We start from the raw sequence: 26,718 nt of genomic DNA, 5'->3' as shown, positions 1-26,718 counted from the left end.
TTTTCAACTGATGAATTCGATATAGGAGGTGGAATAGTTAGTGGGGCTTGTTTTGCGAAATTTCAAATTTTGGAAACTTTCATTATTTCTGATTCGGCCCACATATGTTTTAATCTTTATTTAACCCTTTTACGTGTTTAATTAACTAACTATGCCACGTTATCTCTCTAAATTATAAAAAATTTGATGAACAGTTTCAAGGCCATTTTCTAAATACATACTGGGGGGACCGGGCAGCTAAAATTTCTCCAAAAAAAAAAAAAAAAAACATAAACCGTTTAAGCTTAAATCGGAAATGGATGATCGGCGGGCAATGGCAGGAGGGAAATTGAGAAGAAAAGAGAGAGCCAAGCGCACAAGCGCCCTTATCAAGGAGGCATATCATTCACAAATCAAAAGGCCGCACATCCTCAAGAACCCTTATGGTTGACACCATAGTCCAAAAAGCGGGCATCAAGAGCACCGATGTAATCTTGAGATTAGTCCCGGTACTGGAAACCTCACCAAGAAGCTCCTAGAAGCTGACAAAATGGTCATCGCCGTCGAGCTCGATCCTGCATGGTTCTTGAGCTCCAACGTCGCTTTCAGGGCACCTATTTAGACCAAGTTTTATTTTCAAAATTGTTACTAATTATTGCCAAGGTTCCTGAAGAAATTAAAATTGAATTAAAAGCCATTAAGATTCTCTATATTTTCTACTTGCATTGTTTTTTTTCTTTAAGGTAGATGTTAAAAGAAGCTTTCTTTTGTTTCAGTATCTTCATTCAACCTTGCTAATATGTTTCCTTGATCTGTTTTTTAGGTGTAGAAGTCATAAGTTTTTTTGTTTAATTATGCTTATGTGCTTTGTAATTATCGAAAGAGAAGGTGATCTCAATACTGTCTGTGTGTTTAAGCTTAACTAAAATTCATTTCTTTGTTCTGCCCATAACGTTCTCAGGTCGTTAGGTGATGTGCTGAAGACTGATCTTCCCTATTTTGACATAGTGTGGCAAACATTCCTTACCATATCTCCTCTCCCTCACGTTCAAGTTGCTATTTACCAACCTGCCTTCAGATGTGCCGTCATTAGTTTCAGAAAGAATTTGCAATGAGACTGGTGTGCTCAGCCTGGCGACAAGCTCTACTGTCGTTTTCTGTGAATAAAAACTCTATGCTCGAGTCTCACCTCCTCAAAGTCGGAAAGAGTAATTTCCGTCCACCACCTAAGGTTGATTCTTCAGTAGTTCAAATTGAGCCTAGAAAAACCCCGCCAAATGAATCCGAAGGAGTGGGATGGATTTATAAGGATGTGTTTCATACGAAAGAATAAAACCCTTGGCTCAATTTTCAGGCTGAAAAATGCCCTTTCTCTGCTTGAGAAAAACTACAAGACCCTACAGGCACTAGGGTGCTCACAGAGTACTTCCATAGAGAATATTGATATGGAATGGATATATCGAAATTGGGAAATTCTAATGAGGATCAAAGTATGGAGATGGAGGGGAAGTGATGATGAAATGGAGTGGAGAATGGTGATGATGAAGGCGATGCAGAAAGTGAGGTTTCTGAGTTCAAAGATAAGGTTTTGGGTGTGTTGAAGGAGGGACAATTCGAAGAGAAGAGAGCATCTAAGCTCACACAACAGGAGTTTTTATATCTACTTTCATTATTCAACAAGGCTGGCATACACTTCTCTTGATGCAGAGTCATAAAGATTTCATACGTATCTGAAGAATACCCAATTTTGTGTCGTATAGCAAGTAGTCCTTCGAGTATAGGTTTGTTTTGTTCTTAATTTCTTGCGGCAGTTGTGATTGAGTTTGGACCTGTGCAACAAATCAATTATGATGAGAATTAGTCATGTGGAAGGGGCTGTTAATCATCGGATACCTCTTCATGGTTTGACATTTATTTTCCATATAGTAACTTTAGAAAGGTTTATAGCTCCCCATTGGTTTCAGAAAATCTTCAGAAGATGTGACTTTATCCTTTTTGTACAGGATCTTCTAATCGAATATTATGTCTGTATACTCGGACTGGGTTTTCATGTCAGCTAATTAAGCACATGATGAATGAAATCAAAAACTAAGCTTGACGAGCGCGAATCAATTCTATTCATATTGATTAATGTTCACAAACCTGTTCATAAGCGATCGTAGCCGTGACGCTGACGTACTGTGTTTTACTATTTTTCTGAGAAATCCTTGTCTATTATCTGCAATTATCTTACTCAGTATGGCGCTCTAAGTAAAACAGGGTTTATATACTTAATTAGTCTTCTCTTGTTATTTAATTGACAATGGTGATCGTTAGATCTTCATTTAGATGTATGATGAAATTGGATGGATATTCACTATTCGCAAAAGTTTACTGTCTATGAACGTGCAACAATAATGAATTAATCATTAAAAATCTAAAAAAAAATTACGACTCTTCGGTTGGGGAATATATGAGACTTTGACTGAATACGCCATCAATTAACAATTAGAATACAACAGTGAAAATAAAGCAATTTGCAAATATAGTGATGGGTAGTATTTGTTAATTTAAAAAACACGTGACCACGAAAGAGATTTTCATAAGTATCGGTTTGAGAAACGAAAAGCCTGCCATTCCAATCCGCTCCGCCGCCCTTCTTCCCACTTCCCAGCGACGAGGAGGTAAGTTCTCCTACCCCTTGGCTTTTCTTTTTTACTGAAAATTAAAGAAGAGAGCTTAAAATTAAAGCATTTCTCTTGGTTGAGAGGGCCGGCAATGAAATTGTCTATCAACTGAGAAATATAAAATAATAGAATTCATATACATATACATGCTATTTCGGATTTCCTAATTAATCTGTATTTATACAGTTTTTGCAAGTTTCCTCTGCGTGCCCAGTAATAAGATTTTTGCATATTTAATTTTTGGCTCTTTGGAAGCTATATTTATGCATTCAAATTAAATGGGTTATTTGGTATATTGTCGATCTTATGTACCTAATGCACTGATTAACATAATAATACATTCGAGCTTCTCATTATTATCCTCTTTTAATTTTGTTGTCTGGTTCTTAATTTAAATTGTCATTTTCCTCCTGTTGTTAAACTGGTAATGTTGCAGTAGATGGAGGCTCAATTACACGATGCGATTCCTTCTAAGCCTCGGGTTGGGGCTACACTTCGCCTTGGGTCTGAAATATATTCAGTGAATGCGGCTAACAAGGGTACTCTTTCAGAGCAGTTAGCTTCAATGAAAGAGGAAAGCATGAACATATTGAAAGACTTCATCACCAAACACAATGTCCCAAATGATGTTCCTGATGAATTAGTTGAAATCTCTTCTGAAGATGATGCTGATGTCCCTGAGAAACCTCATGTCAAGTCAAAGAAAACAAAGTTAACTTAATACTTCTCTTATTCTGGGTTTAAACCCCAAAATTTCTATGGGAAAGTCTTTATTAATGTCTGTAAAACTTTCTGTAGCTAATACTGTCGTACTAGCTTTTCGTATTGCACTTCCTGTTTAAATACTTGCAAAATTCTATTAGGCTGATGCTTACTGATTTTTAGCTTTATTCTCCTTGGATGCGTTTGTAAAACAGATTTTTTTTTTTTAATCATAGATCTTGTTAAAACAGGACCAATCTCTCTTAAGAACAATGAAAAGAATGCACAAAGTTGCCAAAATACAAGGTGATGCTAAATCCTCTTTTTGGTTTGACTTGAATCAACTTCATGACTTAGCTCAATGTTTTTGGCTACAGTTCTGCATCTACCACGAACTGAAAACAGGTCTGAATTTTTGCTATCGCTTACATTTCTACCCAGCTATCTATTTCACATTTTAATAAACAAAACAACAATGCTGCATAGGAGATACAGCATATGCTCAAACATATCCTTTGTTGTGGATGTATCTGATGGCTTCCATGAGATGTTCCTTATTCAATGGCTTGACTAAATGAACGTCCATTCCAGCCAGAATTGTTTCATCCGCTACATCTCCTGAACCATGAGCAGTTAATGCAATGATTGGTATATGAACTCCATATCGCTTCTCTTCCTTGCGAATCTGTTTCGTTGCTTCTTTGCCATCCATTTTTGGCATCTGCAAAACACAAAAATTCTAACTCAACTTTAAAGGACAATGGTTCCAGTGTTTTTATCCAGAAATGCTGCAAAGTAATCATCTGCATATGTACTTGAATATTTGTGTTTCGGATTTATGATATCTAACTGTAAGCTACTATGAATATCAAATATGCATTTTATTTTGAAGAGAGAGTATAAGTGGAAACATAATCTTCACCTCGCAGTCCATTAATATAAAATAGTAAGGAAGAATGTCAGGAGCTAGACCAACAAGGACTTTTTGTAGAGCTTCTTCGCCATTTTCACATGATTCAACAGTTGCACCAAGATTCTCAAGACTTTGCACGGCGAGTCTGCGTAATAGTGGACTGTCATCAGCGACCAAGATTCTCTTCCCACTCAAGGGTTTCCCATCACTTGCTTCACCATATTCTTCTTCTATTTCTGTCTGTGTAGGTAGGTTTCTATCCTTCGATTTTTCACTGTTTGAGATCCCCTCTTCTGGTGTCTCTATTTTTGACCTTACATAAGAGCTCTTTGCATATGACTGACTGGGATCTCTAGAAGTCTCCCCAACTTGAAATCTGCTTTTTCTCATTGATCTAGCCGAATTTCCTTGTGATAAGGTACCCCCAAATTCTGGTAGAAACTTTATTATCTTACACAAACGAGACCCATGAAAAGGTTTTGTTATTATTTCGTCGTTTGGATCAAGCATCTCCCCTTCATCGAAATGACTGCTACGTGAAGTTGGTTTACCCAGCCAAACGACCTTGCAATAACATTGAAGGCCTCTTCTAAATTCAGTCACAGCGTTGTAAAGTTCTTCGAATGGTCCAGAATTAGCATCAATCACAAGAAGTACGAAGGCTGCACCTCTTCTTTTGTATGCAGGTAGCTTATGATCGGTTCCTTCCATGGCACTTAGGGGTACATCTTTTGAGCTGGAGCTAGAAATATCACTCCTGAAACTAATATCTGATTTTCGAAATGAGCCATGAGGGGAATGGTTGAGCTTTGATTTCATCTTCTTGAGCAAAGATTGAAGACGCTCCCATTGATTCACAACCGAAACATTTATCCCAAGACTTTCCATGAATGTTTGTGAAATTCTTAGGCGTTCCTCATTTGAGATCAACAGAACAACTTGGGATCCCCCAAGCTTGGGACTAGAGCTAAGAATAGTCAGTCTGGGACTTGGGGTGCGAATGGTCAAGCCAGGAGTAGGAGCAGAAATGGTCAACCCCATATGATGTTGATGCTGATGGTATTGTGTGCTACTTGAGGCGAAGTCATCTCTCAGCTCAGTATCTCCTTTGATATTATCACCGGAGGAAGTCTGATCACTTACGCTCAGGAAAACATTGAACCTGAAGCAAGTTCCACGTTCTCCAGGCGCTTTATCCACAATTCCTATATCTCCACCCATCAGACGAACCTGTTGGAAATTAAATGTATCGTAACTAAGGCGTTATTTCAGTAGGAAATTAATGTTGGATTAAACTAAAGTTGAGTTTAAAAGAATGAAGTTATGCAAAACTATGAACGTACCAGAGATTGAACAATTCCAAGTCCTAAGCCAGTGCCTCCTTGTCCATCTTTGACTTGTACATAATTCTCAAACACCAACTTTTGCTTGTCTTTGGGAATTCCTTTACCTGTATCACTCACTTCAAAAACAAATTCCATAGCATTTGGATTGTTACGCGCTGCATTCACAACTTGTAAGTCATCGTTTGCTTCATTGCTCTTGTAAAACAATCTGGATAAGCGTTGTAACAAGCCATTCCGATTAGAAGCTAGCATTGAAGTTTCTAAACTAGGCTTCCGAACCCAAGCTCGAACTGATATATGCCCCTCAGAAGTAAATTTAACAGCATTGCTAAGTAAATTGCTTAATACTTGCTTGAGCTTTCCCCTATCTCCTTTAACATAAGCAAACTTGATCACCGAGCCGTCATAAGGATCTAAAATCACATCGACCCCTTTTTTCATGCCAACAGGATGATACAAGTCCACTACATCCTCAAGAAACTCGCTCAGATTAAAATCTTCATCGACGAGTTTCATCTTTCCAGCTTCAATTTTACTTGTATCAAGAATAGAGTTTAATAAATCTGAAAAACAAAAACAAAAAAAGTCAATACTTCATTGTTAAGAGCATTACCTGAATCGTTTACAGATTGAACAACAATTAAACTTACTCAAAAGATCCTTTGCACAGCCGTCCATTTGTCTTAGATTTGTCTCCAAGTCTGAACCAGGAGCAACTTCATTATAGGATATACCTATCAAACCAGTAATGCCTGCTAAGGAAGCACGAATGTCATGACTGGCACTTGCAAAGGCTGTACTCTTATTCATGCTTTTTCTTTCTGCTTGTTGCGTTGCTTCCATTTGTTTAATGAGTGCAGCACATAGGTGCATCTCCCTTTTTGCACCTCTCACCATCATGAACACGAAACTAAGAACGGAGATTACGACGCTGGTAATCATTAAAGCAAGTAGAATGAGGGCAAACTTGCTAGTTTTGTGAACAAGGCTGACCAGTCCTTTCTGTGGCACGGCCAATGCGTAAACCTGAAACCAAAATACGATTCAGTTATACATATTTATAATTAAATTTGTTACAATAATCATTGAGTTTAGTGATATTTCTGAAATAATAATCACTGAGCTTAGTGATAGTTGAGACAAAGAACTATACATACCGATTTTACGCCGGCGATTTCAAGCAGTGAACAGTAAATATTATAATCCGTTTCCGCAATTTTGACAATATTGGTGATGGCATTACCAGGTGCGCATGAAACATATTCAACGTGACTTAATTGTTGACCATTTGTCTTCTTCAACTGTAAGGAAATCGAATCATGAGTAACGATCATACGAGTGTTTGGGAGCCCTTCAACCAGCACTTCCCCATCGATTGTAGTCATGGACAAGCTCCCACCAAAAAGATTTATACCAGCAGTGTAGAAATCAGTTATTGTTTTAACTGGAAACCCCAAAGAGACAGCCCCTCTAATTCCTCTTACACTAACTGTGTTAAGAAATAGAGAATTACCAGCTTTATTCCATCCAGTTCCTAAAGAGGCATATCCAGTTGTGCTATTTAAAGCTTCTTGCAACCAGGTGGTGTTTATACTTGAGGTAGGAATTATAATGGCTTCTCCATAAACTCTCCCAGTAATAATGTCCACGGGTTGTCTGTACCATGTGTAGTTCTTTCTTGTCACACTTGACTGAAAAGAAAATGAAGAGTTGAAGAACACAGCTAGAGTTTGATTGTTGTCTATATAGTAGGAAAAGAAGAAACCATCCAATCCAATATATGAAATCTGTGAAATGTGAGGAATTGTTGAAAATGCTTCAAACAATGAAGGAGCCACCTGTAACAAAGCGTGGTCTCTCCATTTTAAATCAACCAAATCAAATTAAAAAGTAACGTTAATAATTAATGAGACGAGCAATGTTTATATGTAAGAACCTTAGTCTCGATCTTGGAGAAGGAGATTTCAGTTCCATTCAGAGATGAGCTTATAACTCTTGCTAAATTCGTTGCCATTGAATTCATCGGATGTAGTAGTTTTGATACGCTCTCAATCTCTGATTGCAATCCCAAGTGCAAGTTGTAGGTGTCCAAATCCACATCCTGCTTGATACGCTGGATCATCTTATACCAATATGGGGCGATTAGTAAACTTGGGAGTAGCAGCACCACGAATGCCTGCATTTTTTATTATTTATTTTTTTTCAAGAGAATATTATAGTTAAATTAAAATCTGAATAAAGTAAACTCATTGGCATTAATAATTACACCATAGAAATATTGCACATGCTATATTTGTTCGGTATGCATATGGGAATATATGTAATCAATACATATGTTCGATTTTTTCAACAACCATATCCAAACTAAACAGTTGTCAGTGTCTAATTCTCTCTCTCTCTCTCTTCTCTCTCGAGATATATATATATAAACTAAAATAAGAGTAGTAATCAATATCAATTAAAGTTTATTGTGTATGTTAAGCACTCACCAACAAGGTGAAGACGGTGATGAGAACAGGTCGTGCTGATATCATGAACTGAGCTTCATTGTGTCTTCAATGTGTGATCAACGAAAGGTTATATCTGCAATCTCGCGTTAATAGTCAATAAAAACATGAAAAAGTACACACAAAAAATCTTCACATGCATTGTCATAACTCATAAGTGGTATTCCTCCTTCTCATCCTCCATATTTAACACATCTTACTAATTAATAATGTATCTAACATGCATATTGTAAGCAAATCTTTAATTAAGAGTGTATTCAAAGTTGCAAGTTTTATGTACTACGTTTTCATGTGGAGAAAAGTAAAATCCCAAACAACCTCTTTATATAAACACAAATAAAGAAAAGAAGAAAAAAATTAAACTGTACTTAGATTGATGTTAAAAAGTTGTTTCAAATAAACAAAATAAATCTTAAATAACTTCCCCCGCTCTCATCCTAGAAATCAGGGCTTCAATAAGCTTAGAGGTGCTTGGTGTAGAAGGTGACTGTATATTTATAATCAAGTTTAAAAGCTCCTCTTATGAGGGCAAAAGGATTTGTTTTTCCTTTTTAGTGATTTAATGAGCATTAGGGTTTTCCTAATTCTGTTTGGTTAGTGGTAATACAGCATAATGGTTTGGTTATGCAGTCATGTCGGCATTAGGTTTAATTCCTCCAAGAGGAGGGGGTGGGCAGCAAACTGAGACGACCATAAGTTATCTAAACTCCATCTACGTCTTGAAGGTATTGTGGATAGGGTGGTCGGGAAATCAAATGCATGCTAACGGGCTCACCAATCAGTTCATTATTCTATTCTAAATTCTAATCTATATACTTAAAGTGCTTAACAGATAACTACTGTAATACTTTTTTTTAAGGTACTAAAATGCCTCCCTTACCCTATCTAAGTATCCAGCCCTTAAGGGTAGGCTCAGATTTTAAATAAAATTACTAATATATTAGCTCACAAAAATTGCTTATAATATATATATCGACTCAACCTCAGATTTTTAAAATAAAAATTATTATACATATATCTAGGCTACAAAAAAATTGTTATTAATATATATATTTTAAGCCCAGATCATATTAAAAGTTTAAAACTATCTCTACTCTTTTTCTCCACAGTTCCACCAGCTTTTTATGAGTTTATCCTAAAATTCTTTATTCTCTTATTTTTTTCTCATGCTATTCGCTTTTAAAACTTTTAAAAATTAAAATGTTGAAGCTTTCACTATTCAAGGTGTTATATTGCTCGTTTCAATTTATTTATTTTAGGATTGAATCATGCTTTTTTTTTTTTAAAGATTTTTTATTAATTTAAAGAAAAAGACATGGATCTTATAGTTTATTTTATGTTTTGTATCTAAGAATGAACATGTTTCCCAAACTAAAACTTAAATATATTTTAAAGGCGTTATTCTTCACCCTTCACCTACCATTTCTCACATTTCAAATGTCACCATTCAGCACTCAAAATTATTATAAAAATTTGAGTTACTAATTATTATACAAGGAAATTCTTTTTTTTTTTTTATTAATTCATATTAAAAGTCAAGTAACATTGTTTTGACTTAAGTTTTGGTTGACTTTAATTTAGGTTAGGTCTGATCAATGTTATGAAAATTATAGATATCGTTTTTTTTTTTTTTTTTTTTTTTTTTTGAGTTTTGAGTACCTCAGATACACAAACAGTGAATCCATAAAGGTTACAACAAGAATGCAATAAGGTAACATATAGAATATAAGTGACATATAATAAGAACTCCAAATACGTAAAAATATCAACTTAATATGGAAAATAATCTCAAATATCCTATTCAGTTTTATATTGATTCTAAATGCATGATTTACCTCTAGATCTCTTCTCTGTCAAGTCAAGAAGTGAATAAATCAAATGAAACAAACACAAAAGTAATAATATATAGGAGATAAATAAAGAAAAAGAAAACCTAAAGGAAATATATGGTTTAAAGAAGAAAATAAAAGGACCTGCAAGACTGCGCCGGAAAAAAAGGGTGACAAGGGAATGGTAGAAAATCGATGAGCTTTGTGTAAAACTGAAGGAAACTGTGAATGTTTTTTTTTTTTTTTTTGTTTTTTTTGTTTTGTGGTTAGTAAGAGGAGGAACATAGGCTTTATATAATAGAAATGAGAATTAATCAATGTTAAGTATAATAATAAGAGTTGGAAATATAAGGAAAGAAAATGGCATTCTCGCTATATTACCGTGAAAAGGTACAAGTCTATCAGGTATTTTCATTCAAAAAATCTACTTGAATGTCTAAAATTAAATAAAACACAGGGAATCAATAAACAGGTTTCGTTTAGAGCTCCACGTAGGCTCCATGCAACGAAATCCTCTCTGGGCGTAACTTACCTTACTTACCTTTCCACTCTTTCTTTCACTTGTTGGATTAGCCATACAATAATGTTTTGGCACACAGTATTCATCATTGCCTTCTATGAGTAAATTAAGGTGCGTTTGGTTTATTATTTTGGATAGGATTTTGGAGATAGTGTTGGATAGTTGAATAGGGTGATTATTACGAGGTAAATTTTAAAAATTTAAAAAAAAACCCCTAGGTTTGCCAATTTAACTAAACACCCCAATATATAAAAATTTTATAAAATGTAAAAAGCACCCCCACTCATCCACAGTGCTAGATTTCGGCCACCACCGCTGGAATCTGGAGTTACAACGCAGATTACGTGGATCTGGTCGGACGTGCGTTGATTTGGCATTTTTTAGCCAAATCCACCACGGATCTGACCTAAAAAGCGATCTGGTCGTCAACGGCCGCAAAAGGGCAGATCTGGCAGTCAACGACGACCATTTCTTTGGTCGTTGCTGAAGGCCAAATCAGCGAATTACCAGCCATTTTCGATCTTTTTTAGGCCATTGTGACAGATTCCGACTACCACCGATGGTAGTTGTCGGAATCTGGCAACTATGGGTGGGTGGGGTGTTTTTGTTAATTTTTAAACTTTTTTTTGGGGGTACTTAATGAAATTAATAAATTAAGGGGTCTAAAGTAATTAAAAAAATATAATAGTATTTCCTAAATAATTAAACAAACAAATATTTTGAGAATAGAATTGGGAATATGGATTGAAATATTAAACCAAACGCACCCTAAGCTGTTTGGCTTTTTTTTGCAGAAAAGGAAAACCAAATAGGTAACTAGCTACAGCTTCAAAAAATAAAGATAAGTAATTTTAAATTCCAGTCTGAGGCCGAGTAAAGCAATATATATATATATAATCTTAAAAACATAAAAATAAAAAAATAAAAAAAAAATAAAAACAGTATAAGTATACCATGAAAACAATATCATGTTATATATCTAGTAGGAGAATCAAAATTATATTACATTGATGGAAGTTTTACTAAATTTTACAGTAGTACTCGTTTTTTTCCTATAATTAATCACACTATTAAATCAAATATCCATCAGTTAAGCACTGCACTTACATAAGTTCATGAATGTGGTTCATTATTGATTGCGGCATCTCTTTCCTTTATAGAATAAACTCTTTATTATGTTTCCATAAAGTTGACAAAGCGAAAATAAAAGTATTTGAAACGTATGAATAAATTCGCTTCTCTGAAATTTTTCAATTTCATTATTTTATAAAACAACTATTAGTGTTGTACTTATTGGCTTTTATATATATATATGAGATTCAAAGATAGTTTTAAGGAAGATAGATTTTTTTTTGATAAAAATCAATGTATTACTGGATGATTTATTTAGGTTATAATATCATAATACATGTATCCAATTAATTATTATACAAGTATTTGCTACTTTAGTCATCAATCAACTTCATGTATTAAATATTAATTCAATTTGTTAAAGAGTATACTGTGTATTACAATCCATTGTTCTCAAGTTTTGGAAATTAGAATAATATGATAGATTTAAAATTTTAATCAAATTGTTGTAGAATGCGTACTAAATGAAAAGAAAAGAGAATACAACAAAATAAAATAAAAAATGTTATTTTTTTATTTTTTTAGTAAAGAATTGATATTTATCTCCCAACGGAAAATAAAATTAGCCTATAGAGGATGGTGAGTTTAAATGAAAAAAAAAGGTGATATGATAATAACTCTTGTAATCCATGGAGATACTATCATTAATGTAAAAGGTAAAGCTATTTATTATATTTCTAGTTTTGAGATCTTCTACTAGATTTTTACATTTAAAGTAATTCTAAGTGTTTCAATATTTGAAAGAAAAATTATATATATATATATATTCCTTTAGTTTATATATAATATTTTAAAATAATTTATCTATAAAATAAAAATTCCACAAGTGGGCTTCTACTCCAAGTCTGTAACTCCCTAATTTAACCGAACAGCTATTTCTTAACAAGTTATATTATTATCACAAAGGTAAATTTTAAAGTCGGACTAATCGCATCGTTATATCCACTGCTCACTGACCCGTCTCAAAGATGATGCAATTAGTTAGTGTTTGGTTTAGGGAATATTTTATTATAAAGAATGTTATATTAATGGAAAGATAAATTTATTTAAGGAACGTTTAGTTAGGGGTTATATAGAATTATTGAAGTTATGTCATCTTATGTTACTTGATTACTACGTTTGATTGCCAAGTAATACAAATTCCAATATCAATAGTAGTTACTATTGATAATATTGGAGGTAATCTAATTACCTCAATATTCTTAGGTATTTTAAGATTACTTGGTTATCTTGTTTTTGTTACAATTTTATCCCTTATTAATAAATTTTTTGGACAATAATACCGTTGTTTTAAAATCAATTTACATGAATCTAGTTTTAAAATTTTACCCCAATTAATTAACTTTTTCGGACAAAATTATCCTTAAATTCAAAACAAATTGCAGCCCACCTAAGCCACCACCCCTACCCACCTACTGCTATCGGCTAGAGATCTGGCCGTTTTTGGCCAAAAATGGCCATATCGGCACATAGTGGCCATGTCCAGCCTTCCGTGCGCCGTTAGGTTGCCAACTACTAGTGACCGACAGTGGTTGGGTTAGTGGGGGTGCATTGTTGATTTTTCAAACTTTTATTATGGGGTTGTTTTTGCTAAGTTTTTAAGTGTAAGGGGGTTATATTAATCTAAATAATAATATTTAATTAGAGGATAATTCAGTAATTTAAATAAGAGACCTACCAATCTATTCCTCCTAATCAAACATATTAATATAACATACCCACCAATTTATTCTAACCAACCAAATACATTTCCCTAAACATTCTTAATAATCTTCAAAGTAATTTTTCTTTCCATTAATATAACATTTCCAGTAATACAACATTCCTAGAACCAAACGCACCTTAAAAATTAATGGAGAATGTTATGTTAATATGCTTGGTTAGATTGGTAGGTATAAATAATTAATATGTTTGGTTGGGAGGAATAAAATATTATTGGAGAAGCTTTTACTGAATTGTCATTCATTTTATTATTATTATTATTATTATTTAGAGTACTTTTAACCCCTATATTTTAGAATTTAGCTAAAATACCCTAGGCACAACAAAAGTTTAAAATTTAACAAAATACCCCTAACCACCCAAGATGACTTCAAGCTAGCCATGAATCTAGTTGTCATTTTTGGCTAGATAGATGCACGACTGGCAAGATCTGGTCGGTCGTGCGCTATTCCGATGACTACTGACGGTTGGTAGTTGTCTTGGGTGGTTGAGGGTATTTTGGGTATTATTCATGTAAATAGTGAGGAAAATTTCTATCCAAAAAAATGAATTTATGAGCTTATAGAAATCATTTCACACATTTGGGCTAATTGTTATTTGGTAGACATATAAGGACATTTGTTTCCAAAATGTTTATTAATTAAAGGTAAAATTGGTATGAATGGTGGATTACCCTGGCAATAAAAAAAAAAAATACCCTTTTAGTCGGTAATCTGATTACCCCTCATATTACCTACAGTAATCACTATTGATATTGGAAGATTACCGAAATCTTTTATTACTTAACAACCAAATATTTTAATGGCATGATTAAAAGATAGATTATCGGATTTATCTTTTACTACCCCGAACCAAATGCTACCTAGGCTTTTAGGCCACACTCTTCAAAAACGAAAAAATAAATAGGCAGGATGTTATCAATCTTCAGGTCATAATCTTCTTCAACATGGGGCCGTTTGGATCAGAGGTATATAAGATAACAAGGGTAATCTTTCCTTTATTTTGCAAGATTCCAGTGTTTGGTTTGCAAGTAATAAAATATTATGGTAATCTTTTATTGCAAATAGTGTTTACAGTTGGTAATGTGTGGGTTAATCTTATTACCTTACTAGAGAGTGTTATTAAAACATTATTGGGATAATATGATTCTTTTTACCCATTTTGCCCTTAATTAAAAACCATTTCGAACATAATTGCCCTCAAATGTCTACCAAATAGCAATTACCCAACCCCTTTACATTTGAGAAATTAGCTAAAACACCTTAGCCACATAAAAGTTTAAAAGTTAACAAAATAACCCCAGCCACCCAAGACCATTATCGACCATTGGCGTCAGTCTCCGTAATGGTGCACGAACGACAGGATGTGGTCGTTCGTGAGCCGATAAGGCCTTTTCCAAACATGGATCACAGATCCATGGCCGGAAATGGCCAGATATGGTGTTTCTATGGTCGTTAGTTCTGGCTATTTTCCGATCATGGATTTGTGATCCATGGCCATTTTTGGCTTTGCTTATGCACAACCGGCCATATATGGCCAATCATGCACCATTCCGTCAACTATTGGCGGTGGTGGCTGGCTGCCGACAATAGCTTGGGGTGGATGGAGGTGATTTTGCTACAAATTAAAGTTGTATATGGTAGGGTGTTTCAGCAAAATTTTAAATATAGGAGGTTAAAAAATGATTCAAAAAATAATAATAAAAAATATATTAATATTAAAAAAGGAGGATAATTTAACAATCTATATAATATACCTACTCATTTATCCTCCGAATCAAATATATTATTCATCAATTTATTCGATCCAACTAAACACATTTTCTAAACATTCTGAGTAATCTTCAAGGTGATATTTCTTTCTGTTAATATAATATTCCTCTATAATAAAACATTATAAGATCCAAACGCCCATATGTTAAAGTTGTTCCAAGTTTTTAAATTTTAATATTTTGCCCCAGTGAACTCACCCAAACAAGAAAACTTCCAAAACAAAGAACAAAAGCCAAGTGAAAATTCAGGAGTGAACTTTACTCAGCATCAGAAGAATACCGATCAATAAAAAATAACCGAACCAAGAATACAGGATAAAATAACAAATCAAATATACAACAAACATCAGTGTGGATATAGTCGATAAGCTACAGCAGCAACTGTTAACCAAACCAGCCAATTAAATCTGGAAGAAGTAATGTACTCAGACAGGCTATTATCGTTATGCATCTCAAAATAGCACCAGTGGTCCTTTACAAATGAGTCAGGAGCACCATCACTCAGTTCTAATAAGATCCCCTTCTCTTATTCTTCATCATCTCAGCCCAACTAGCGAAGACATTGGAGGCAGCAAATTTACCAGAGAACTTCATTTTTTGAGCCAATTCATCAAGTATATCAGGTTTACCAGCTCTGGATAAGTCAGCTGCAAACTTCTTGTAGTCAAGTTGTGGAGCCTTCATTCCTTTCTCTATCATCTCTTCTAAAAACTTACATGCCTCTGCAGCTCGTCCCTGACTAATTAGCCCTCCAATGAAAACAGTATAGGAATTGTCATCAGGGCAACACCCCTTCCTAAGCATCTCATTCCAAACTGCATGACCCATTTCATAGTTTCTCGTTTGGAAGTAGGATTTCATGATCATGTTGCAAGTGTGAATTGTTGGTTCTGTGCCACTCTGAATCATCTTCTTGTATATCCTCACCGCGTCATCTGGCATTCTTTGACTTGTCATCAATTTGATTAATGCATTGTAGGTGCGCCCATCGGGTGGATAACCCTTTTCTTGCATCTCCTGTAACAAATCATAAACCAGGTCCATCCTCTTCTGATGCCCAAACCCTGTTATCAAACAGGTGTAAACTGCAGCATCTGGCTGACACCCGGATTCGAGCATGGCATCAAAATACTCCACGGCTTCTTTCATTTTCCTTTGCTTGCAAAAATCCCGGATCATAATTGTATAGCTGCAGACATTAGGTAAAGGGCCCTTGGCTTTCATTATCTCAAACAACTTGATTGAATCAGATCTCTTCTTACTCCTCAACAACCCCTCAAGCATAACATTATGCACAACAATGTCAGGCTTAAAACCCTTATCAATCATATCATTCCACACTCTCCCTGCCTCCATCAAGTTCTTCACTCTACACCAACCATTGAGCAACACCGTATAAGTCATCAAATTTGGTGTAAACCTATCTTTCAACTTCTCAAAAAGTAACTGTGCTTCTTTAACAAGCTTTGCCCTTCCAAGACTATCAAGCAAGAAATTAATAGTATCAACATCCGCTTTATATTTATACTTCTTCATCAACTCAAATATTGCAACTGCTTTCTTCCTCTCCTTGGCAGCAGCAAAAGCATTCATAGCAATCTTAAACGTGTCCACCGTCAAACGATTTTTTGTGCCCATTTCTTCAAGCATGGACACCATTGTCTCAAACTGTCTGGTCTTCCCTAATATATTCATCATTGCATTGTAAGTCCTAGAATCATGGGCAAATCCTGGCTTCTCTCCTGCCCAACAGAAGAACCGAAAAGCCGGTTTTCTGGCATGACGAAATCGTTCTAATACTTCTATGACTAAATCATGAGATATATTGATCCCACATTCGTCAAGAACCGCCTCCATGTTTCGATCCAAAGCAAACAATTGATCAATCACCTTGCATACCCTATCTACTTCCTTAGGATCCACACTGCACTTAACACTAACACTTTCATTATCACTTTCAACATTAACATCAGATTCCACGTCATCATCAAAATCTGAACTATCATATGTAACACTAGAAAAACCCTTATAATTCAAATCCAAAACTTTCGCTGGCAAATTCTGATTGTTCAATGAAGAAATTGAAACACTCATAGATTTAATTAGCAATGTTTCTTGTACAGTACGGAGTGAAGGGGGGTGTGGCAAAACAAACGAAACTTGACAATGAGAACGACGGCGACCACAATAAGAAGAAGAATGAAACAAACGAGACAAGGACAGAGAGCTACCATGAGACAGCCACGCTTTCCCTCTTCTAGGTCGTATTGCTCGTCGTCTTTGTCTCTGATCGTGAGAGAGTAACTCGGTGTTCGAGAAGAGATGGCCATAAGAGTTCGAAGGAGTTGAATAATGTGTTTGAAAATCAATGCAACGTCCAAGTAAAATCGAAATTCTGCTGGATTTCCTTAAAAAGAAATTCATTGATAAGGAGTCGCCATCAACTAGAAATTGGAAGGAGAGCGATCAAAATCGATCGGTTCGTTTGTGGGATTAGTTGGATACGACTACTGAACTGAATATGATGGAGTAAGGAACCAAAGCCGGTGTGAGAGTTAGCTGTGACCAACGGTAGCCGTGGGTAGTTTGATTGGGCCTAACTGGCCCATGATGGGTTTTGGATTTTGAAGGTCTTAATTAGCCCAGTGAAGCAGTGCACAACGCAAGTTTAAAAATATGTATATTATATAATAGATACAGCTCATCACCACTTCCACCCCAAATTCCCGCCAAAGAGAAGGGACCGTAACAATTCCCGGGATTTTCATCCTACAATTCCCGCCACCATTGAAGTTGAAGGTAAGCCGCCTCCCTTCCTTATTCTTTACACTTGAAAGAAAAAGAAAACAGGTTCTGCATCCATTCGTTACTGTGTTCAGTTTCTGTTATCAAGAACAAAAATGTCTTCATCGAAGCGCCAGAGTAATGGCAGATCACCACTGGTCAATCCTCAGCGCCAAATAACTTCCTTCTTCTTCAAGACTACCTCCGCTTCCCCCTCTCCTTCTCCGCAAACGAAATCTCTCTCGGGCGTAACTTACCTTACTGCCTTCCACTCTTTCTTTCACTGGTTGGATTAGCCATACAATAATGTTTTGGCACACAGTATTCATCATTGCCTTCTATGAGTAACATTAAGGCTGCATTTGGTTTATTTATTTGGATAGGATTTTAGAGATAGTATTGGATAGTTAAATAGGGGGATTATTTTGAGGTAAAATTTAAAAATTTACAAAAGAAAAAACTCTTAGGTTTGCTAATTTAACTAAACACCCCATATATAAAATTTTTGTAAAAATAAAAAACACCCCCACCCCCCCCACAGTGCCAAATTCCAACCTACCATCGGAATCTGGTATTACGATGCAGATTACGTGGATTTGGCCGGACATGCGTCAATTTCGCCTTTTTCGCCCAATCTACCAGGACTGACCGGAAAAGGTTAGATCGGTGAATTACATGCCATTCCTATCATTTTTAGGCCATTGTGACAGATTCGGCTACCACGACGGTGGTTACTGGAATCTGGCAACTATGGGTGGGTGGGGGATTTTGTTAATTTTTAAACTTTTTTCTGGAAGTATTTAATGAAATTAATAAACTTAAGGGGTCTAAAATAATTAAAAAAATATAATGGTATTTCCTAAATAATTAAACAAACAAATATTTGGAATAAGATTGAATATTATGGGAATATAGATTGAAATATAAACAAACAAATATTTTGGGAAATAGATTGAAAATTATGGAATATAGATTGAAATATTAAACCAAACGCACCCTAAGCTGTTGGCTGCTTTGGAGAAAAGAAAACCCAAAAGGTAACTAGCTACAGCTTCAAAAAAAAAGATAAGTAAGTTTAAATTCCAGTCTGAGGGCGAGTAAAGCAATATATAATATAATCTTAAAAACATAAATATAAATAAAATAAAAACAGATAAGTATACCATGAAAACAATATCATGTTATATATCTAGTAGGGAATCAAATTATATTACATTGATGGAAGTTTTACTAAATTTTACAGTAGTACTCATTTTTTTCCTTATAATTAATCACACTATTAAATCAAAATCATCAGTTAAGCATGACTTACATAAGTTATGAATGTGGTTCATTATTGATTGCGGCATCTCTTTCCTTATTAGAATAAACTCTTATTATGTTTCCATAAAGTGACAAAGCGAAAATAAAAATATTTGAAACGTATGAATAAATTCGCTTCTCTGAAAATTTTCATTTCATTATTTTATAAAACAACTATTAATGTTGGACTTATAGGCTTTTATTATATATATATATATGAGATTCAAAGATAGTTTTAAGGAAGATAGAATTTTTTTTGATAAAATCAATGTATTACGGATGATTTATTTAGGTTATAATATCATAATACATGTATCCAATTAATTATTATACATGTATTTGCTACTTTATCATCAATCACTCATGTATTAAATATTGATTCAATTTGTTAGAGTATACTGTGTATACAATCCATTGTTCTCGAGTTTTGGAAATTAGAATAATATGATAGATTTAAAATTTTAATCAAATGTTGTAGAATGCGTACTAAATGAAAAGAAAAGAGAATACAACAAAATAAAATAAAAAATGTATTTTTTTTATTTATTTAGTAAAGAATTGATATTTATCTCCAAAGGAAAATAAAATTAGCTATAGAGGATGGTGAGTTTAAATAAAAAAAAGCTGATATGAATAACTCTGTAATCCGTAGAGATACTATCATAATGTAAAAGGTAAAGCTATTTATTTATTTCTAGTTTGAGATCTTCTACTAGATTTTTACATTTAAGTAATTCTAAGTGTTTCAATTTTGAACGAAAAATTATATATATATATATATATATATATATATATTCCTTTAGTTTATATATAATATTTTAAAATAATTTATCTAAAAATAAAAATTCCACAAGTGGGCTTCTACTCCAAGTCTGTAACTCCCTAATTTAACCGAACAGCTATTTCTTAACAAGTTATATTATTATCACAAGGTCAATTTTAGAGTCGGACTAATGCGTCGTTATGTCACTGCTCACTGACCCTGTCTCAAAGATGATGCAATTAGTAGTGTTTGGTTTAGGGAATATTTTATTATAAAGGATATTATATTAATAGAAAGATAAATTATTTTAAGGACATTTTATTGGGGGTTATATAGAATTATTGTGAGTTATGTTACTTACATTACTGGGCTTCGTTTGGTTCAAGATTGGGAATACTACTCTTAGTATTCTCACAAAAAGTTAAACGTAAAATACCCAAAAACTCTTATTTTGGGAATACTATTTTCAATATTATTCAATTTTTTTAAACCTCTAAATTTGTTAATTTAATTAAATACCCCTAAATTTTTTTTTTTTTAAATTACAAAACACCCCAACAATCACATTTACCAGATCCGGCCACCACCGCCGGCAAATGATCGGAATCTGGTAGGATGGCGCACTACCGGCTGAATCTGGCCGGTAGTGCGCCGATCTAGCCTTTTCCGGCCAGATCCACCGGAAAAGGCCAGATCTAAGGACAAAGATCTGGCGTTGACGGCCAGATCTTTGGCCGTAACAGTCGGTACGACGGCCACAAACGGTGTCGTTGACCATCAACGACGCGTTTGTTGGCCGTCGTTGAGAGCAAATACGGCCAGATCTGGCGGTTGACGGCCAGATACACGTAGATCTGGCCGGAAAAGGCCATATCGGCGCATGACCGGCAAGATCCTGCCAGGCATGCGCCCATAAGGCGACTCCGGCCACCTCCGGTGGTGGTGGCCGACATGGGGGTGTTTGAGGGTGGGGTTAGGGGATTTGTTAACTTTTAATGTTTATATAGGGGGTATTGTAAAAAAACAAACATATGGGGTATTTATTACTTATAAATCCTACATCGTAATACCCGCCCAATTCAACTTTTTTTAACTTTTTTCAAAAAACTTTTCCCAAAACCCCCAAATTTTGAACCAAACGGAGCCTTGATTACTACGTTTGGTTGTCAAGTAATACAAATTTCAATATCAATAGTAGTAACTATTGGTAATATTGGAGGTAATCTAATTACCTCAATATTCTTAGGTATTTTAGATTACTTGGTTGTTATTTTTTTGATACAATTTATCCTTATTAATAAATTTTTGGACAATAATACCTTGTTTTAAAATCAATTTACATGAATCTGGTTTTAAATTTTACCCCAATTAATTAACTTTTCGGATAAATTACCTTGAATTCAAAACAAATTGCAACCCACCAAGCCACACCCCCCCCCACCACCTTGATCGGCTAGAGATCTGGCCGTTTTTGGCTGAAAATGGCCATATCGGCACACAACAGCCATGTCGACCTTCCTGCGCTGTAGGTTGCCAACTACTAGTGATCGACGTGTTGGGTTGGTGGGGTGCATTGTTGATTTTTCAAACTTTTATTATGGGGTTGTTTTGCTAAGTTTTTAAATGTAAGGGGGTTTAAATAATCCAAATAATAATATTTAATTAGATGATAATTCAGTAATTTAAATAAGAGACCTACCAATCTATTCCTCCTAACCAAACATATAATATAACATACCCACCAATTTTTTAACCAACCAAATACATTTCTCAAACATTCTTAATATCTTCAAAGTAATTTTCTTTCCATTAATATAACATTCTCAGTAATACAACATTTCTTAAAAACAACGCACTTTCAGATTAATGGAGAATGTTATGTTAATATGCTTGGTTATTTGGTAGGTATAAATAATAATATTGTTGGTTGTGAGGAATAAAATATATTGGAGAAGCTTTTACTGAATTGTCATTCATTTTATTATTATTATATTTTTTAGAGTATTTTAACCCCTACATTTTAGAATTTAGCTAAAATACCCTAGGCACCAACAAAGTTTAAAAATTAACCAAATAACCTAACCCCAAGATGACTTCAAGCTAGCCATGGATCTGGTTGTCGTTTTGGCTAGATCGATGCACGACTGGCAAGATTCGGTCGGTCGTGCGCTGTTCCGATGACTACTGACGATGGTAGTTGTCTTGGGTGGTTGAGGGTATTTTGGGTATTATTCATGTAAATAGTGAGGAAAATTTCTATCCAAAAAAATGAATTTATGAGCTTATAGAATCATTTCGCACACTGGGCTAATTGTATTTGGTAGACATTAAGGATATTGTTTCCAAAAATTTATTAATTAAAGGTAAAATTGTATGAATGGTGGATTACCCTGGTAATAAAAAAAAAAAAAATACCCTTTTAGTCGGTAATTGATTACCCCTCATTTATCTACAAAATCATTATTGATATTGGAAGATTACGAAATCTTTATTACTTAACAACCAATATTTTAATGGCATGATTGAAAGATAGATTATCGGATTTATCTTTTACTACCCCGAATCAAACGCTACCTAGGCTTTAGTCCATACTCTTCAAAAACGAAAAAATAAATAGGCAGGATATTATCAATCTTCAGGTCATAATCTTGTTCAACATGGGGCCGTTTGGATCAAAGGTATATAAGATAACGGGGTAATTCGTTTATATTTTGCAAGATTCCGGTGTTTGGTTTGCAAGTAATAAAATATTACAGTAATCTTTTATTGCAAATAGTATTTACAGTTAGTAATGTCTGGGTTAATTTATTACCTTGCTAGGGAGTGTTATTAAAACATTACCGGATAATATAATTTTTTTTACCCATTTTGCCTTAATTAAAAACCATTCGAACATAATTGCCTCAAATGCCTACCAAATAGCAATTACCCAACCCCTTTACATTTGAGAAATTAGCTAAAACACCTTAGCTACATAAAAGTTTAAAAGTTAACAAAATAACCTAACCCAAGACCATTATGGCCATCGGCGTCAGTCTTTAATGGTGCACCGAACGACAGGATGTGGTCGGTGTGAGCCGATAAGGCCTTTTCCAGACATGGATCACAGATCCATGGCCGGAAACGGCCATATATGGTGTTCTATGGCCGTTAGTTCTGGCTATTTTCGACTATGGATTTGTGATTCATGGCCATTTTCGGCTTTGCTGACGCACAACCGGCCATATATGGCCAATCATGCACCATTCTGTTGACTACGGTGGCGGTGGCTGGCTGCCGACAATAGCTTGAGGTGGGTGGAAGGTGATTTTGCTACAAAATAAAGTTGTATATGGTAAGGTGTTTCAGCAAAATTTTAAATATAGGGGGGTTAAAAAATGATTAAAAAATAATAATAAAAAATATATAATATTAAAAAAAGGAGGGTAATTTAACAATCTATATAATATACCACTCATTATCCTCCGAACCAATATATTATTCATCAATTTATTCGAGCCAACCAAACACATTTTCTAAACATTCAAGTAATCTTCAAGGTAATATTTTTTTCGTTAATATAATATTCCTCTATAATAAAACATTATACGATCCAAACGCCCATATGTTAAAGTCGTTCCAAGTTTTTAAATTTTAATATTTGCCCCAGTGAACTCACCCAAACAAGAAAAACTTCCAAAACAAAGAACAAAAGCCAAGTGAAAATTCAGGAGTGAACTTTACTCAGCATCAGAAGAATACCGATCAATAAAAAATAACCGAACCAGAAACAGGATAAAAAACAAATCAAATATACAACATCAGTGTGGATATAGTCGATAAGCTACAGCAGCAACTGTTAACCAAACCAGCCAATTAATCTGGAAGAAGTAAGTACTCAGACAGGCTATTATCGTTATGCATCTCAAAATAGCACCAGTGGGCCTTTACAAATGAGTCAGGAGCACCATCACTCAGTTCTAATAAGATCCCGTCTCTTCGTAGTAATCAATATCAATTAAAGTTTATTGTGTATGTTAAGCACTCACCAACAAGGTGAAGACGGTGATGAGAACAGGTCGTGCTGATATCAATGAACTGAGCTTCATTGTGTCTTCAAGTTGTGATCAACGAAAGGTTATATCTGCAATCTCGACGTTAATAGTCAATAAAAACATGAAAAAGTACACACAAAATATCTTCACATGCATTGTCATAACTCATAAGTGGTATTCCTCCTTCCTCATCCTCCATATTTAACAATCTTACTAACTTAATAATGTATCTAACATGCATATTGTAAGCAAATCTTTAATTAAGAGTGTATTCAAAGTTGCAAGTTTTATGTACTACGTTTTTCATGTGGAGAAAAGTAAAATCCCAAACAACCTTTTTATATAAACATCAAATAAAGAAAAAGAAGAAAAAAAATTAAACTGTACTTAGATTGATGTTAAAAAGTTGTTTCAAATAAACAAAATAAAATTCTTAAATACCTTTCCCCCGCTCTCATCCTAGAAATCAGGGCTTCAATAAGCTTAGAGTGCTTGGTTGTAGAAGGTGACTGTATATTTTATAATCAAGTTTAAAAGCTCCTCTTATGAGGGCAAAAGGATTTGTTTTTCCTTTTTAGTGATTTAATGAGCATTAGGGTTTTTCCTAATTCTGTTTGGTTAGTGGTAATACAGCATTAATGGTTTGGTTATGCAGTCATGTCGGCATTAGGTTTAATTCCTCCAAGAGGAGGGGGTGGGCAGCAAACTGAGACGACCATAAGTTATATCTAAACTCCATCTACGTCTTGAAGGTATTGTGGATAGGGTGGTCGGGAAATCAAATGCATGCTAACGGGCTCACCAATCAGTTCATTATTCTATTCTAAATTTCTAATCTATATACTTAAAGTGCTTCAACAGATAACTACTGTAATACCTTTTTCTTAAGGTACTAATAATGCCTCCCTTACCCTATCTGAGTATGGGCAGGGGCGCATCCAGCCCCTTCAAGGGTAGGCTCCAGATTTTAAAATAAAATTACTAATATATTAGTCGACAAAAAAATTGCTATTAACATATATATATTCACACTCAATCTTAGATTTTTTTTAAAATAAAAATTATTATATATATATCTAAGTCTACAAAAAATTTGTTATTAATATATATTTTAAGCCCACATTATATTAAAAGTTTAAAACTCTCTCTATTATTTTTTTCCACGGTTCCACCTGCTTTTTATGAGTTTATCCTTAAAATTCTTTACTCTCTGATTTTTTTTTCTCATGCTATTCGCTTTTAAAACTTTTGAAAATTAAAATTGTTGAAGCTTTCACTATTCAAGGTGTCATAATTAGCTTCGTTTTCTCTTTTATCAGTTTAAAGTATGTATATTACTCATTTCAATTTAGTTTATTTTATGATTGAATCATACCTTTTTTTTTTTAAAGGTTTTTTATTCTAATTTGAAAGAAAAAGACATGGATCTTATAAGTTTATTTTGTGTTTTGTATCTAAGAATGAACTTGTTTTTCCCAAATTAGAATTTTAAATATATTTTAAAAGACGTAATTCTTCACCCTTCACCCACCACTTTCTCACATTTCAAATGTCATCGTTCAACTACTCAAAATTATTAATGAAATTTGAGTTACTAATTATATTTATATCAAGGAAATTCTTTTTTTTTTTTTTATTAATTCATATTAAAAGTCAACGTAACATTGATTTGACTTAAGTTTTGGTTGACTTTAACTTAGGTTAGGTCTGATCAATGTTATGAAAATTTATAGATATCGATTTTTTTTTATTTTTTTAGAGTTTTGAGTACCCTAGATACACAAACAGTGAATCCATAAAGGTTACAACAAGAATGCAATAAAGTAACATATAGAATACAAGTGACATATAATAAGAACTCCAAATACGTAAAAATATCAACTTAATATGGAAAATAATCTCAAATATCCTATTCAGTTTTATATTGATTCTAAATGCATGATTTACCTCTAGATCTCTTCTCTGTCAAGTCAAGAAGTGAATAAATCAAATGAAACAAACACAAAAGTAATAATATATAGGAGATAAATAAAGAAAAAGAAAACCTAAAGGAAATATATGGTTTAAAGAAGAAAATAAAAGGACCTGCAAGACTGCGCCGGAAAAAAAGGGTGACAAGGGAATGGTAGAAAATCGATGAGCTTTGTGTAAAACTGAAGGAAACTGTGAATGTTTTTTTTTTTTTTTTTGTTTTTTTTGTTTTGTGGTTAGTAAGAGGAGGAACATAGGCTTTATATAATGGAAATGAGAATTAATCAATGTTAAGTATAATAATAAGAGTTGGAAATATAAGGAAAGAAAATGGCATTCTCGCTATATTACCGTGAAAAGGTATAAGTCTATCAGGTATTTTCATTCAAAAAATCTACTTGAATGTCTAAAATTAAATAAAACAAAGGGAATCAATAAACAGGTTTCGTTTAGAGCTCCACGTAGGCTCCATGCAACGAAATCCTCTCTGGGCGTAACTTACCTTACTTGCCTTTCCACTCTTTCTTTCACTTGGTTGGATTAGCCATACAATAATGTTTTGGCACACAGTATTCATCATTGCCTTCTATGAGTAACATTAAGGCTGCATTTGGTTTATTATTTTGGATAGGATTTTAGAGATAGTATTGGATAGTTAAATAGGGTGATTATTTTGAGGTAAAATTTAAAAATTTACAAAAGAAAAACTCTTAGGTTTGCTAATTTAACTAAACACCCCAATATATAAAATTTTTGTAAAATAACAAAAACACCCCCC

General features: G+C 34.0%; 2 protein-coding genes and 1 pseudogene across 2 annotated transcripts; 1 reads left to right on the top strand and 2 right to left on the bottom strand.

Moving 5' to 3' along the window:
• Positions 1-313: 313 nt before the first annotated feature.
• LOC116146879 lies at positions 314-1,802 on the top strand (annotated as a pseudogene).
• A 2,047-nt stretch (positions 1,803-3,849) lies between these two features.
• LOC116146868 (histidine kinase CKI1) lies at positions 3,850-8,140 on the bottom strand. The gene is made up of 7 exons (XM_031432315.1): positions 8,096-8,140; positions 7,543-7,782; positions 6,764-7,444; positions 6,257-6,632; positions 5,604-6,169; positions 4,270-5,490; positions 3,850-4,068 (listed from the first exon to the last, which is right to left on the bottom strand). The coding sequence occupies exons 1-7, from the start codon at positions 8,138-8,140 to the stop codon at positions 3,850-3,852; spliced, it is 3,348 nt and encodes a 1,115-aa protein (XP_031288175.1).
• Positions 8,141-15,338: 7,198 nt separating this feature from the next.
• Positions 15,339-17,598, bottom strand: LOC116146721 (pentatricopeptide repeat-containing protein At3g62470, mitochondrial-like). Its single transcript, XM_031432142.1, has one exon. The coding sequence runs from the start codon at positions 17,508-17,510 to the stop codon at positions 15,594-15,596; it is 1,917 nt and encodes a 638-aa protein (XP_031288002.1). The 5' UTR covers positions 17,511-17,598; the 3' UTR covers positions 15,339-15,593.
• Between the last annotated feature and the right edge of the window lie 9,120 nt (positions 17,599-26,718).

This window comes from Pistacia vera, unplaced genomic scaffold (assembly GCF_008641045.1).
Source record: "Pistacia vera cultivar Batoury unplaced genomic scaffold, PisVer_v2 Contig483, whole genome shotgun sequence".
Classification (NCBI taxonomy): Eukaryota; Viridiplantae; Streptophyta; class Magnoliopsida; order Sapindales; family Anacardiaceae; genus Pistacia; species Pistacia vera.
The sequence above is the reverse complement of the archived record's forward strand: the minus strand, read 5'-3'. Positions and strand labels throughout refer to the sequence as shown.

Bases quoted from the DNA above. Each gene is read 5' to 3' on its own strand.
- LOC116146868 (XM_031432315.1), bottom strand. From the start codon at position 8,140: ATGATATCAGCACGACCTGTTCTCATCACCGTCTTCACCTTGTTG. The intron at 6,633-6,763 runs GTATGTATAGTT...TTTTGGTTTCAG, and splicing joins AAATCGCCGGCGTAAAATCG to GTTTACGCATTGGCCGTGCC. The intron at 4,069-4,269 runs GTGAAGATTATG...TGTGTTTTGCAG, and splicing joins TTATATTAATGGACTGCGAG to ATGCCAAAAATGGATGGCAA.
- LOC116146721 (XM_031432142.1), bottom strand. From the start codon at position 17,510: ATGAATTTCTTTTTAAGGAAATCCAGCAGAATTTCGATTTTACTTGGA.